The sequence below is a fragment of the Vidua chalybeata genome, chromosome 30 (assembly GCF_026979565.1).
Source record: "Vidua chalybeata isolate OUT-0048 chromosome 30, bVidCha1 merged haplotype, whole genome shotgun sequence".
Classification (NCBI taxonomy): domain Eukaryota; kingdom Metazoa; phylum Chordata; class Aves; order Passeriformes; family Viduidae; genus Vidua; species Vidua chalybeata.
Genome location: NC_071559.1, coordinates 723,688 through 737,890, shown reverse-complemented (window position 1 = coordinate 737,890; position 14,203 = coordinate 723,688). Strand labels below are relative to the sequence as shown.

Here is a 14,203-nt window from a genome sequence, read left to right as displayed (position 1 = left end):
CCCAGTGGTTTTTTTGGAATGGGCCCAGTGGTTTTTTTTGGGATTGACCCGGCAGTTTTTCTGGGGTCGGACCAGTGGTTTTTTTGGGATTGGCTTAGTGATTTTTTGGGATCGGCCCAGCGTTTTTTTTGGGATCAGCTCAGTGATTTTTTGGAATTGGCCCAGTGGATTTTTGGGATCAGATCAGTGATTTTTTTGGGATGTGCCCAGTAGTTTTTTGGGGTCGGCCCAGTGATGCCGGTCCGGGGCTGGATCCAGCTGCAGATCCCGTCCCGACGGCCGTGGATGAGGAACTCCAGGGCCCTAAACGGTTTAGCAAATCCCCCTCCTCATCCTCATCCTCTTAGACTGAGCTGGAGCTCCCGGAGCAGATGTGGCCGGAGCCCCATCGGGGCAGTTACGGCCGGATCGGTTACGGGCGGGATTAGGGAGGCTCCGCTCCCCAGGGCCGCTCGGATTAGGGTCTAAAACCGCCCTGGCAGGGGGCTCAGCTGGAGCCAGAACCCTCCTCATCCTCACTGAGCCGCCGGGGAAGCGCTGCCCGGGGTGTGCGGGGGTGAATCCCGCAGGGATCTCTCGGGGAGCCGGTCCCGAGGCAGGACCCAGGGACGGGAGGGGGACAGAGCCCGAATATTCCGCACCCATCTTAAAAACCATCGGGGGTCTCTCCTCTTTCTCTGAGGTCTCTCAGGGATCTCCTCTGGCTCTGGATTCCGTGGGCAGGCGCTCCTTCCTGCTTCTCTCCCAGTTGCCTGTGCTCAACAGAGCGCGGGAAAGGCGGGGGAAAACGGGGGAAAAAAACCCAAGAAAACAAGAGGAGAAAAAACCCCAAGAAAACACGGGGAAAAAATAAAAACCAAGAAAACACGGGGAAAAAATAAAAACCAAGAAAACACAGGAAAAAACGGGGGAACAAAACCCAAGAAAACACAGGGGGAAACGGGGGGAAAAAACCCAAGGGAAAATGGGGCAAAAACCCAAGAAAACGGGGGAAAAATAAAAACCAAGAAAACACACGGAAAAACGGGGGAACAAAATCCAAGAAAACACAGGGGAAAACGGGGGGAAAAAGACCAAGAGAAAACGGGTGAAAACCCAAGAAAACACGGGGAAAAAAAGGGGGAAAACCCAAGAAAACACAGGGAAAAACGGGGGGAAAAACCCAAGACAACACGGGGAAAAAACCCAAGAAATCACGGAGGAAAACAGGCAAAAACGGGGATAAAACCTAAGAAAAAACGGGGAAAATGGGGAAAAGAAAACCCTAGAAAACACGGGGAAACGGGAAAAAAAAACCAAGAAAACACGGGGGGAAATGGGGGAAAACCCCAAGAAAACACGGGGAAAACGGGGAAAAAAAACAGGAAAACACGGGGGGAAACGGGGAAAAATGGGGGAAAACGGGGAAAAATGGGGGAAAACGGGGAAAAGCCACCCGGTGTGCGCTTTGAGGGGAGCCCGGGGGACACCCCAGCATTCCCCCGGGTGGAAGCGGGGGGCGAAGTCACCCGAGCGTCCCGGCGAGCTCAGCTGTGCCGGAGCCGCCCGGGCAGGGCGCGGCCGCTCCGCGCTCGGCCTGGGGGGACGGGAGCCCCCGAGAGGCTGCGCTGGCCCCGGCGGGCGAGGAGCTGGGGGGCCCCGGAGGCCCCGGGCTGGCAACAGATGGCTGGAGGCAGCTTGCCGGCACCTGGCCCTCCTCTCCTGCCCTGCCCTTTCTGCGCCGCTCGGTTTTGTCTCTGCAAACGTCCCGGGGAGCGGCAGGGATTTGAACGCGCGGTTTTCTGAGCGTGGCTTTGATGTGTAAAAGGGGTTGTAGATATGTATTAAATGTTTATATCTATATATATCTAGATATATAGATATAGATATAGATATAGATAGATAGATAGATAGATAGATAGATAGATATACACTTTTAATATATATATATTTTATATATATTTAGATATATAAAGATGCTTTAATATATATATGTTTTAATATAGTTTATATATATATTTGGATATATAAAGATACTTTTTTAGATATATGTTTTAATATACGTTATATATGTGTATATATATGTTTTAATATATTTTATATACATATATATATAAAAGGATATTTAAATTTATATACTTTATATATACTTTATATATAAAGTATGTATATATATAAAGCATATATATAAGTACAAATATACTTGATATATAAAAAGATATTTCTATATGTTTATTATACTTTATATATATAAAGATACTTTTCCATATATATATCTATATATATTAATATACTTATATATGTATAAATATATGTTTTAATATACTTATCTATATTGAACAATATACTTACATATAGTTTGAATATACTTATATATAGATAAACCCATATATTTACAATATATAAATAATATGATGTATCGTTAATTTAATAAAGAATGATGTAATAACTAATAATACAGTAAATAAATAGTATAATGTATAAATAATAATACATAAATATACGAACAGAAGTTATTATATGGTATCTAATTTATGTAGAAACGTAAATAAAATATATAAATACACCATCGAATCTAATAAGTAAATGAATAAAATATATCTATAGCATATAAATATATCCTATATTATTATGTATAATATATATTTATCATTTCCATATATTATAATAAATATTTTATATATTATGTATTATATATTATAACATCTATTATATGTAATATAATATATAATATATATTATATAATATATTCTATAATATATAATCTATGTTGATATATAATTATGATATATTTTATATTTCCATATTATTTCAGCAGGGATGTGCCGGCCCAGGGGGGCTCCGAGGGGCCCCTGATGTCCCCAGGGTTGGGGACAGCCACAGGGGTCCCTGCTGGGTGCAGACAGTGGCAGAGCAGCTCCCCAGTACCCCCTGAGCTCCTTCCCAGTGCCCAGCGCCGCGCCCACCCCCAGGGCAGCCCCCGGGACCCTGCCCCGCGAGGTTTTGGCTCCGTTCTCCCCCGGCATCAATGCTGGAAGAGCGCCAGAGGACGCGGGGCCGGGGCTCTGTGTGAACCTGGGGGCACCGGCGGCCTTTGGCACCAACGAGGGTGAGATTTGGCATCCCGGAGGCTGCGGGAGGTGCTGGCAGCGAGGAGGAACCGGCTCCTGTGCCAGGGCGGGCAGGAGCCACCCGCCGCCGAGCGGTCCCGGACGGGCTGGACGCGCCTGGAGCATCCTCGTCCCGCAGCTCTGCGTGCCCGCTGCTCTCCCCAGCTGACCCGGGCCACTCTGGCCATGTCCCCAGCGCTGGGAGCCACGGCTGGATCCCTCCAAGGGCTCCACGGTCATCCCCCGTGTCACCCCGGCTGCGGGGGACAGCGCGGGGACACCCCCGCGTCCCCCCCAGAGCCGCCCTCTCCCCGAATTCCCAGCGCATTTCTATAAATCAAGCTCTGGCATCCCCCCCCTCCCCCGCGGCGGGGTTTGGGGGTCACCTGTGACCCCTGGCAGATGGTGCGGGGACTCGCGGCCCTGCCCAGGAGCTGCTGCAGCCGGACCATCTGTCAGGCAGCTCCGAGCTCCCGGCTCCCGCCCGGCCCCGCCGCCCTGGGACCCCCCCGACCGCCGGCCCCGCCAGCCCGGGGGTGCAGGAGGAGGGGACAGGGGCAGCGGGGGGAGCTGGTGGATGTCACCCCCTCCCGGGACCCCCCAAATCCGGGGGTGTGCGGGAGAAGGGGATGAGCGGGGGGTGCTGCACGGTCCCAGTGCCTCGGGGCGGGCGGGGGTCTTGTCCCGAGAGTGGGGTGTCATCTCCACGACCCGGCCCGGGGAAAGGGCCTGGGGGTCCCGGGAGGCACCGGCCTGCGGGTCCCGCTGCCCCCTGGGCTCTGCTTTGTGCCCCTGAGGGCGGTGCTGGAGCAGCTGGAGCCCCGAGCAGCCCCAGCTCGGGGGATCTGGGGGTCCGTCGGGAGCCGCGGCCCTCGGGAAGAGCTCAGCTGGGAGGGGGTGGGGGAGGCACCCAATTCCCGGGTAGGGGCTCCAGAGGACAGAGCCCCCGGGACCGGCGGTGTCCGGGGGGGACAAGGCCTCGGGGGGGTGCTCAGAGAGGGGGTGGGGGCACAAATGGAGGGAGAAATGGGGTGCAGGGGTGGATAAAGGAGAGCTGCTGCTCCCAGAACCCAGCGCTTCTCCAGCCAGGGCAGTGTTTATTCCGCTCAGGATCCTCCTTTCCGTGCCAAATCCTTCCCTTCCCGCTGCTCTTCTGCCGAGCCCGGGCCCGCCACACGCGGCGGGGTCTGGGGGTGTCCCCTCGTCCCCTGCCCGTAGGGTTCGGCCCCCGCCGCCCCTCCCAAGCCCCTCCAGGCCCCCGGGCCGGGCCCGCAGCGCGGCCGCTCCCGTCCCGCGGCTGGAGCGGCCCCGAGCAGCGCGGGGGCGGCCCCAGAGCTCGCCCCCCTCCAGCCGTGCCCCCCTCAGGGTGACATCACGTAGGCGGTGGCGATGAACCTCCTGCCGCTGCCGTAGGTGGACTTGGTCCAGGGGTAGGTCTGGACGCTGAGGCGGTGCCCGCCCAGGCTCAGGTGGCATCTGTGGGGACACCGCCTGTCACCGCCCTGCTCCATGCCTGCGACCCCGCAGGGGTGGCTCGGGGGGCTCTTGGTGTCCTCACAGCCACGGTGCCCCAGCCCTGAGCCCCTCATCCCACAGTCCCATCTCCAGGATGCTCTTGGCGTCCCCAGCTAATGCTGTTCCTTCCCCATCCCCATCCCATCCCATTTCCATCCCCATTTCCCTCCCCATCCCCATCCCACCCCAAATTCAGGGCCAGCCTCAGCTCCGATGGGGCTCAAGGAGGCCCCGCTGGCACCAGGGCTGGACTCGGGATGGGCAGAAGGACATGGGATGGACAGAAGGAGATGGGATGGGCAGAAGGAGATGGGACGGACAGAAGGACACAGGATGGGCAGAAGGACACGGGATGGGCAGAAGGACGCGGGATGGGCAGAAGGAGATGGGATGGACAGAAGGAGATAGGATGGGTAGAAGGAGATAGGATGGGTAGAAGGACACGGGATGGACAGAAGGAGATGGGATGGACAGAAGGACATGTGATGGGCAGAAGGACACGGAATGGACAGAAGGAGATGGGATGGACAGAAGGACTCAGGATGGACAGAAGGAGATGGGATGGACAGAAGGACTCAGGATGGACAGAGGGACACAGGGTCAGCACTCACGCCCGGCCAGGCCGTGCGAGGAAGCAGAGGGAGTAGAGGCCGAACTCGAACTCGGGGCTGCAGCCGATGAAAGCCGAGCCCACCTCCTTGTAGAAGCCGTCCCAGCTGAACTGGAGCCCCAGCACGTCGGGGTATGAGTCCCACTGGGGACGGAGAGGGGTTTGGGCTCAGCAGGGTGGGAATCCATGCCCAGCCCAGCCAGGAACCCTCACAGCCCCTCCAGGGGGGATCTAGAGCAGCTCCCAGCTGGGCTGAGGAGTCCCAGCAGAGCCCCCCAGCCTCAAATCTCTCCCTTGTGGCTTGGGGGAGAGATTGCCCCTGGCACTGTGGGTTCCAGCCCTTCCCACCCCACAGCAGGGATGGGGCAGGGGTAGCACCCCTGATGCTGCGGGTTCATCCCCTTGGGGTGCAATTTGGGGTGCCCCGGCCCCCTGGGAACTCTCACCGGCCCGTTGAAGTTGTGGCTGAAGTAGTTGACGACCCCCTGCTTTTCCAGGAGGTAGAAGCGGATCCAGTTGTGAAATCCAGACACTTTCCCCTTTTTCACCTCACCTAAAACACAAGAGGGGGTGCCGGGAGGAGCCCCCGGCCCGGCGCTGCCCCCACCCAGCCCCGGGGAGGGCTGTACCTGAGAACACGTGCTCGAAGCCGCTGGAATCCTGTTCTCCATCCCCTCGGGAGTAGAGACCGAACCACATCTGCTTCAGATCCTGCAGGAACTCCTGCTGGGAGCTGTAGCGGTCTGCAGGGAAAGGTGGGAGTTCAGGGAGAGGTGGAGTTGGAGTTCTGCTGCAGTTCCGGATGCTGAGAATTTTGGATTTTCTCTGCTGACAGATTCTGGCCCCCAGGAGAGCACTGCATGTGACCTGAGGTCGTGGAGAAGGCTTCCAAAATTGAGTGATAGTGCTGGGATTGTGGGTGTGTGGTTTGATTAGACGTGTGTGATGTCACAGGGTGGAAAACTCAGAATTTAGGGTTTTAGAATATAGTAAAAGGAGGCTGGTCCTTCTTCTTCCCCTTTTTCTTCATGGGTTTGAGTGGTGTTTTGTAATTGGACAGAAAAATCCGCATTGAGGACTTTGAGGGATCAGTTTTTGGGTTAAAAGTGAAAATAATCTAGGTGTCATTTCTTAATTGGATAGTTTAGCCTTAAAACACCTCATAACAAGAGATAGTTAACCATTTTGTGCCTGGTTAGTGAAGGACTGCAGAACTCACTGCTGTGAGACTGTAACGTGGATAAGAAATTATAAACACCTGAGTCTGAATGTGAACTATTGGTGTTAAGAAATAATAAACACCTGAGTCTGAATGTGAACTATCATCTCGAGTACCTTAAACCCTGACCTCGAAAAAGGAAGCTGAGAACCAGCAGGGTTCCCCCATCCCTTCCCCGCCCCTGTCCCTTGGGAATTCTCCCTGCTGGATTCCCCCCTGTGCCGGTCCTAGGTCGTTCCCACCCGGATGGGGCTTTGTGGAAGAGATTTTGCAGCCACTTCTGCGAGTTTGAGAAGAGGATCCGTGTTTACCCATGATAGAATTTCCTACCAAGGTCGTTGACACAGAAACCAAAAAAGAAAAGGATAAATCAGAGAAACCTGCAGCTGCCTGCTCCAAGGAGCACTTTGTCTCTCGTGACCAAGGAATAAAGTGTAAATTTAGGAGTTTTGTAAGAATGTACAAAAAACATGAATGCTAAAATAAAAACAGGTTTGAAGCCTTCTGCAAATGGAGTGTGCAGCTTTGGATTGTCTCCCTTTGGGATTCCCCGGCCCTGCCCTGCCTCACACTCACTTTTCCCCTGCAGGAAGACAAAGAGTTTCTTCATGAGCTCCGTTTTCATCACCTCCTCGAGGAAACGCTCCTGCTCCCGCAGCTCCTCGGCCGTCACCTCCTCCTCCCTGCCCGTGGCCCTCTGGTAATTATCCAGCAGCTTAATGAAGCTGGCATAGGTGGGCTTGGAGAAGAGCTCCTCGTTCACGTATTTGTAGAGCCTGGGGGAGAATTCCTGGAATTGCAGCTCCCTTCCCCCAGCCAGCCCGGCTCGGGGGTGGCCGTCCCTCCCCTGGTGCCACTCACGGCTGCGGGGACCGGTCCTGTTTGTCCCCAGTCTCGTCGGGGCCCGCCAGGTGCTGCGGGTTGATGGCGATGTCGCTGGGCCGGGCTTTGTTGTGATCCGCCCCATAAAGCTGCTCCGAGAGCTCCAGCAGCTCCTGGTCCGTGATGGAATCGCGGCTGCTGGAGAACCCGTCTGTGGGGACAGGCAGGGGTTGGGGGGGACACCCCGAGGAATGGGGGGGACACCCCGAGGCACCCCGGGGCCGTTCTGTCCCTCCCGACTCACCCCGGGCTCGAGCTCCGTCCTCGGCGCCTTCCCCACCTGCGGAGCAGAGAGGAAAAGGAGCTCAGGGGGATGGGGACACCTTGGGGACACCCTGGGGACAGCTCAGGGGGATGGGGACACCTTGGGGACACCCTGGGGACAGCTCAGGGCGATGGGGACACCTTGGGGACACCCTGGGGACCTGCAGAGGCTCGGGACCAAGCCCTGGCACCCTCAGCATGGGGGTGGGGATACCCCAAATCCCTGTCGCCAGGCACTCACCGGGCCCGCAGTGCCTCTCGTGGTCCTCGCAGCAGTTGTGCTGTGTCACACACTCGGCGTGACAATGACACTCGTCCTCCTCGCTGAAGGGCTCCCCGCAGCGTCCCTCACACGAGTCGGGGGCTGTGTACAGATCTTTGGGGACACAAAGAGGGGGTGACCCTCAGGAGGGGCTGAGTGTGGCCACTCCCCCTCCACCCCGGAGCATCCCCGTCCCACTCTCTGTCCCCTCCCGGGGCAGCCCAGGAGCCATCCGGGATTTTTGTCACCAGGGTCGCTCCTCTCGGGCTGTGTTTGTCACCGTGGCAGGGTGACACTGGGGAACAGTCCTCCGGAACTGCTCCTCGTGATTCACCCCGGGATCCCGGGATGAGCCCGAGCACCCCGGGACCGCCGGGACTGCTCCCCGTGATTCACCCTGGGATGAGCCCGAGCTCCCCAGGACCCCTGGGACTTCTCCCTGTGATTCACCCCGGGATCCCGGGATGAGCCCCAGAGCCCCGGGACCTCCGGGACTGCTCCCTGTGATTCACCCCGGGATCCCGGGATGAGCCCGAGTGCCCCGGGCCCCGCCGGAGGAGCTGCCACATTCCAGGCAGCCTCGTTTGCATCCTGCTGGGAAAACTGGGAAGACTGGGAAAACTCCTTCCCGAGCTGTTCCTAAGGAATGAGCTGCTGAGCACCTGCTTTGTGACGCGAAGCAAAGCTAAAAATAGCAGCGGTGGAGCTTTGAAGGGGACAAGGAACACTTGTCATCGAGCAATGAGGAGCTGGAGGTCACCAAGGGGTTGGGATTGTCCTGGGAAAATCCCAAAATAAAAGAACTCAATAGAAAGCAAACTGTAGTGTTTTTAAAAAACACACCCTCTGCTCTGTTTCTTCTTATTATTTTATATTATATTATCAATTATTTTAGAAATAATTGATCTGAATTTCAGCCTTGGGTTACACGTGAAGGCACAGAATAGTCTGGCTTTATCCAACACCAATTTTGGTGGAATTTGGTGTTTTTCACAGTGGCTCCACGTTGATTTCTGTACTTTAAAGGGTTTCTCATGCTGCCAGGAGCTGTAATGTGGAATTACAGATTACCAAAATCATTTGGGGTTGGGATTGTCCTGGGACAGCCCCGAGGAAGGAGCTCCTGCTCCTCATCAGCTCCTGATGGGAGGAATGGCACAGAAGGAGCCAAAAAGCCACCTCAGAGGGAGGGTGGCCCTGTGCCACAGGGTGCCAGGAGAGTGGCCCTGTCCCAGGAGAGTGGCCCTGTCCCACAGGGTGGCCCTGTCTCGCAGGGTGGCTCTGTCCTAGGAGGGTGGCCCTGTCCCGGCGGGTGGCCCTGTCCCGGCGGGTGGCACTGTCCTGGCGGGTGGCCCTGTCCCGGCGGGTGGCACTGTCCCAGGAGGGTGGCCCTGTCCCGGCGGGTGGCCCTGTCCCGGCGGGTGGCACTGTCCTGGCGGGTGGCACTGTCCCGGCGGGTGGCACTGTCCCAGGAGGGTGGCCCTGCGCCAGGCCGTGCCAGCAGCCGTGTCCCAGCCGGCAAAGGCAGCCCTGGAGGATTGGGCGTTGCCCTCCTGGCGGAGCCGCAATCTGCCGGCATCTGAGGCACCGCGGGCTTGCCCAACTCGGCCGAAAGGTGGCCCCGGGGCAAATCCTGATGCGGCACATCCCGTGCCAGGACACGCAGGCGATGACAATGACATCCAGGCCGTAAGGGTGGCATCAAACCCCCGACACCTTTGTTTGTCCCCTTTGTCACTTCACGCCGATTATTTGTGCCCGGTGATGTCACCCAGGCCCAGCAGGTGCTGGGGGACCCCTGGGCTCCCTCGGCCCCCCCAAATCCCAGCTCCTGGGGGTGTCCTTGGCTTGGTTTTCCCTCTTGGCTTCCCATTCCCTGCAAATCCACTCTAAACAGGAGGATTTAACAGCGGGGTGGGTCTCGAGGTTCTCCCGAAGCCCCCGAGAAGAGCTGGGAGAACTTCCAGAGCAGAGACATCCCATGGATGGGGTGGTCAGCGCTGCCCAGACCCTCCCAGTCCGACCAGTCCAGCCCCATTCCCAGGACACATCGCAGAGCGGCGCTGGGATAAATCCCCCTGGGTCGCTCATCCACGCTCCTTTTCCAGCCGCAATCGCGGGGTTGTGCAAGGCAGGAGCTGCCCACGCTCCCCCGTCACCGCCGAGCCCGTCCCGGTGCCGGTCCTGTGCGGCCCGGGGGTGTCACAGCGGCCCCGGCGTGTCCTGGCAGGGCCCCGAGCCTGACTCAGCCCGCGGAGGGGCGGGCTCGGCATCATCCCAAATCCCAAATCCTGAATATCACGGGGCTCCTGAGCGGTCTCAGGGCAGGGGAACGGCTCCTCCTCCTCACTCAGACACGAGCCTAAATCGAGCCTAAATCCCGGTAGGGTGCTCAGCTGTCCCTCCCTCCGGAGGGGCAGGCTCAGCATCATCCCAAATCCGAAATCCCAAATCCCCCGTACAACGGGGCACCTGAGCAGTCTCAGGGCAGGGGAACGGCTCCTCCTCACTCAGACACGACCCCAAATCCCTAAATCAACCCTAAATTGACCCTAAATCGCGGCAGGGCACTCAGCTGTCCCTCCCTCCGGAGGGGCAGGCTCAGCATCATCCCAAATCCGAAATCCCAAATCCCCAGTACAACGGGGCACCTGAGCAGTCTCAGGGCAGGGGAACGGCTCCTCCTCACTCAGACACGACCCCAAATCCCTAAATCAACCCTAAATTGACCCTAAATCGCGGCAGGGCACTCAGCTGTCCCTGGTGAAGGGACAGGAGGGGCTCTTGGAGCTCTTGGGAGCTTTTTGGGGCTGAGGGGAGAGCTGGAAATGCCACAGGGGTGGTGGCCTGGGACAGAAGGACACGGCACATCCACACTCAGCCACCCTGGGGGGTTTTGGCTTGTCCAGCCAGAGGAGATTTTTTTGGCTGATCCTGCCCCAAGATTTTCTCTGGCTGCACAAAGCACAGAAATATTTTTCTTTCTCAGTGACCAGACCTCTCCCTCCGCTCCCAAACTCATTTTACTTCTGACAAAACGGCGTTGTGGCCGAGGGGAGGGGGATTATTCCCTGCCCAGCTCCATCCTCCGAGCAGTGGGGAGGCGCCGGAGCTCTCCCAGTGCTCCCAGTTTGGTTTCGGGCACGGGGATGAGTCAGCTCAGCCAGAGCCGCGTCCTCAAGCCCCTGGCCTGACTCAGGACCTTGTTCCTCCAGGAAAACGCGGATCCAAACCCAGCCCAGGCTCCAGAAGGGACAATTTGAAGGAGAAATTAACCTGGAACAGGGCTAGGGACAGCCTGAGCTTCCCAAAGCCCCAGTTCCTGTCTCCAAAGCCACATGTGAGCCCTGTCTGTGGGATAATCAGGGAAAATCTCCCACTGCCCACACGAGGAGAAGTGGAGTGGCTCCAGGTCCACCAGACCGGTCCAGCAGGTGGCCAGGACTGACCACGAGGCAGCCAAGCTTCCCAGCCACCTTCACTGTGGGTTTTCCTTTTGGAACAGCTCAGGATTCACACGGGAAATTTGGGAACTCAGGATTCACACAGGGGAAATTTGGGAATTGAGGACTTCCACGGGAAATTTGGGAAACTCAGGACTCACACAGGGGTTTGGGAGCTCAGGACTCTCACATGGGAGTTTGGGAACTCAGGACTCACACAGGGGAAATTTGGGAATTGAGGACTCACACGAGAGTTTGGGAACACAGGACTCACAGGGGAATTTTGGGAATTCAGGACTCACACGGGAATTTGGGGGCTCAAGACTCACATGGGAGTTTGGGAGCTCAGAACTCACACGGGAAATTTGGGAACTCAGGACTGCTCCCAGCCCCACGCTGGGTTTGCAGCTTCTCCTGTGAGCTGGCCTTGCAAAACTCCTCATCTTTCATCCCGAGGGGACTCATCCTCTCCTGGGACATCAGATACAAGCTCCTGCCAGCGTCGGGGGTGACGAAATCCTGTCCTCGGTGCCAGTGGATCACAGTTCATGCTTTGTGCAAGAATTTGGCACTGCCAGCACCTCCTCATCCCCGTGGCTGCCAAATCCTGGTGGCCCCAAGCTCATCCTTAATGCCGGAGCTCCTCTCCCTCGCCCACCTTGAGCCTCTGCTGGGCCCCTCGGGGTCGGGAAGGGTGGCACAGCCCGGTCTGGGCTGCGCTTGCCACCTGAGATGCCCCGGTGGCCACAGGGGGGGAAGGTGGATACGGGATGGGGATTGGAGAATTCCCAAAGCTGGTTTTCCATGAATAAACGAAAAGAGGAGCCAGAGGAGCGTTCCCTGTGCTTTGCAGGACCAAAGCAGGCTCACACCGACCAGGAACCCACTGGTGGGCCGGGCTGAAGACCAGGGAAGTTGGACAATCCGCCCCCCACCCCGGGCGGGTTTTCCAGCATATAAAATCCCCTTCCCCTTCCCCCGCGGAGCCCCCCCACGCTCCATCCCAGTTGTCCCAGTAAAGCCGAGCTCCTGGTGGAGGGTGCGGGCCCCCAGCCCACCCCCTGCGAGCCCGCAGCCCCCGCGGCACGGGCTTACTCACACTCACGGCCGGACACGCAGCCCAGGGCGATTCCTGCCCCGAGCAGGAGGATCCAGGGCTCCATCGTCCCTCGGGAGGCGCTTCGGGAGTCCCGGGAGTGGGTGGGGAATGCCGGAGCTCCCCGGAGCTCCCTGCTATTTGTGGGTCCCGTGGGGGGAGTGAGGGAGGGAGGGAGGGGCGTGATGGCAGCGAGGGCTGCACGGGCAGGCTGCACCCAAACTTCCCCAAAACTCATTAAGAGCACGGCTAATTACAGGCTGCCCGCAGTGGGAGGAGGGCTGGTAAATCCAGAATCCCGGGGTTGCTCCACAGCTCCCGGGCCTGACCCCCGGGGCTGGCCGTGGCTGTGGGGGGAGGCTCCCGTGGGGGGCTTTGCCCACCCCCCCAGAACTGGCACGGGGGGCACAGCCGGGTCCCTGACTGGGCCTCGCGCTCGGGGAGACTGGTGTGAACAGGGAGCAGCGTTAATTGGGGATAATGAGCTCTCCTAACTCAGCTGTGGAGGTTGTGACCCCCCCTCGGCACAGATCAGCCTCGTTGGAGCCTCCAGGTGCTCCAGGACAATCCAAAACTCCACCACAACCCCGGGGTGAGGTTTTGGGGTTACCCCAGCCTGGTCCCACTCCCGGGGTGAGCCCAGGGCTGCTCCAGGGACCCTCCACGGCCCTGGGGGGCTCAGGCCAGGCCTGGGGGGGATCACAGCCCCTTCCCTGCCCGGGCTCAGCCCAGCCAAGCCTGATGGAAAATGTTACAATCCTGGAGCCTGCCTGGTTACTGAGCAGGGGCATTTTCAGGGAAAAAACGGAGCACCAGGGAGGGTCCCTCTTGGGCACCACCAGGCTCTGCCTCCTCTTCCTCACTCCCTGGCAGGTTTTCCCGGGAAACCTCATCCCAAAGCCTGCAGGATTTGCTCCAGACACTTCTCCACCTCCTCACCAGCCCAGGGGTGGCCAATAGCGGCTGGTCCTGGTGGTCCAGGCCCCTCTGGCTTAGCCTGGGGCAATTCCAGTCAGGGTCAGCATTTGGGGGCTCCTGGGGGCAGCCCCTGGCACATGACCCCAGTGCTTTGGGAGCGCCAGGACAGCATGTCCCCCACCCAAGGAGAGGTTCACACCCGTGCCCCCTACCTGGGCAGGTGAGACCTGACCCCAGACAGCTCCTGAGGAGCCGGGGCGATCCCCGGGATCCCTCCCGGAGCAGGGAGCGGTCCCTGCTGTGCCCAGGCAGTGCCAGCTGGCACAGGAGCGGCGTTTGGTGTAATAAGGGCCGGGTTTGGCTTCTCCCTCAGCCCTCAGTCATTTCCTGACCTGTCCCCTCCTGGTGCCAGCGCTGTGTCACCTCCCCTGGGGCTGCTCCAGGTCACACTGGAGGTGCAGGAGCAGGGGGTGACCCCGAGCTCGGAGAAGAATGGGGATCACAGCCATGAGTACAAAAATACCTCTATTGCTCCACCCTCACCTGCCCGCAGCTCACCAGGGCCCAGCTGCCCCCCGGGGCCGGGTCTGAGTCCATGGCCGAGCTCTGGGGTGGCTCCAGCACAGCCCGGGGCCAGCGGGAGCAGAGCCAGGGGCTGCCCCGCCGCCAGCAGCTGGGCCCCCATCCTCGCTCTGGTGCCTCATTCCTGGTCTGGGCCCCCATCCCCATTCTGGGCCCCCATCCCTGTTCTGGGCCCCCATCTTTGCTCCAGACCCCATCCTCATTCTGGGTACTCATCCCCATTCCAGGCTCCCATCCCCATTCCGGGCCCCCATCCCTGTTCCGGGCCCCCATCCCCACTCTGGACTCCTGTCCCCATTCCAGGTCCCCCATCCTCACTCCGG

General features: G+C 58.2%; 1 protein-coding gene across 3 annotated transcripts; it reads right to left on the bottom strand.

Moving 5' to 3' along the window:
* Positions 1–4,128: 4,128 nt before the first annotated feature.
* On the bottom strand, positions 4,129–14,117 carry ENDOU (endonuclease, poly(U) specific). 3 transcript variants are annotated; one of them, XM_053967582.1, is made up of 9 exons: positions 12,384–14,117; positions 7,821–7,955; positions 7,560–7,595; positions 7,295–7,466; positions 7,010–7,209; positions 5,844–5,957; positions 5,661–5,767; positions 5,216–5,358; positions 4,129–4,565 (listed from the first exon to the last, which is right to left on the bottom strand). In XM_053967582.1, the coding sequence occupies exons 1-9, from the start codon at positions 12,616–12,618 to the stop codon at positions 4,451–4,453; spliced, it is 1,257 nt and encodes a 418-aa protein (XP_053823557.1). In that variant the 5' UTR covers positions 12,619–14,117; the 3' UTR covers positions 4,129–4,450. The 3 variants fall into 3 exon arrangements, with proteins under 3 accessions (XP_053823557.1, XP_053823559.1, XP_053823558.1); XM_053967584.1 differs by lacking the exon at positions 12,384–14,117 and adding an exon at positions 11,641–12,150; XM_053967583.1 differs by lacking the exon at positions 7,560–7,595.
* Positions 14,118–14,203: the final 86 nt, after the last annotated feature.

Coding starts and splice junctions, on each gene's coding strand:
- ENDOU (XM_053967582.1), bottom strand. CDS start 12,618: ATGAGTTTTGGGGAAGTTTGGGTGCAGCCTGCCCGTGCAGCCCTCGCT. Junction 7,596..7,820: donor CGAGAGGCACTGCGGGCCCG/GTGAGTGCCTGG, acceptor TCTGCTCCGCAG/GTGGGGAAGGCGCCGAGGAC. Junction 5,958..7,009: donor TGTCTTCCTGCAGGGGAAAA/GTGAGTGTGAGG, acceptor CTTTCCCTGCAG/ACCGCTACAGCTCCCAGCAG.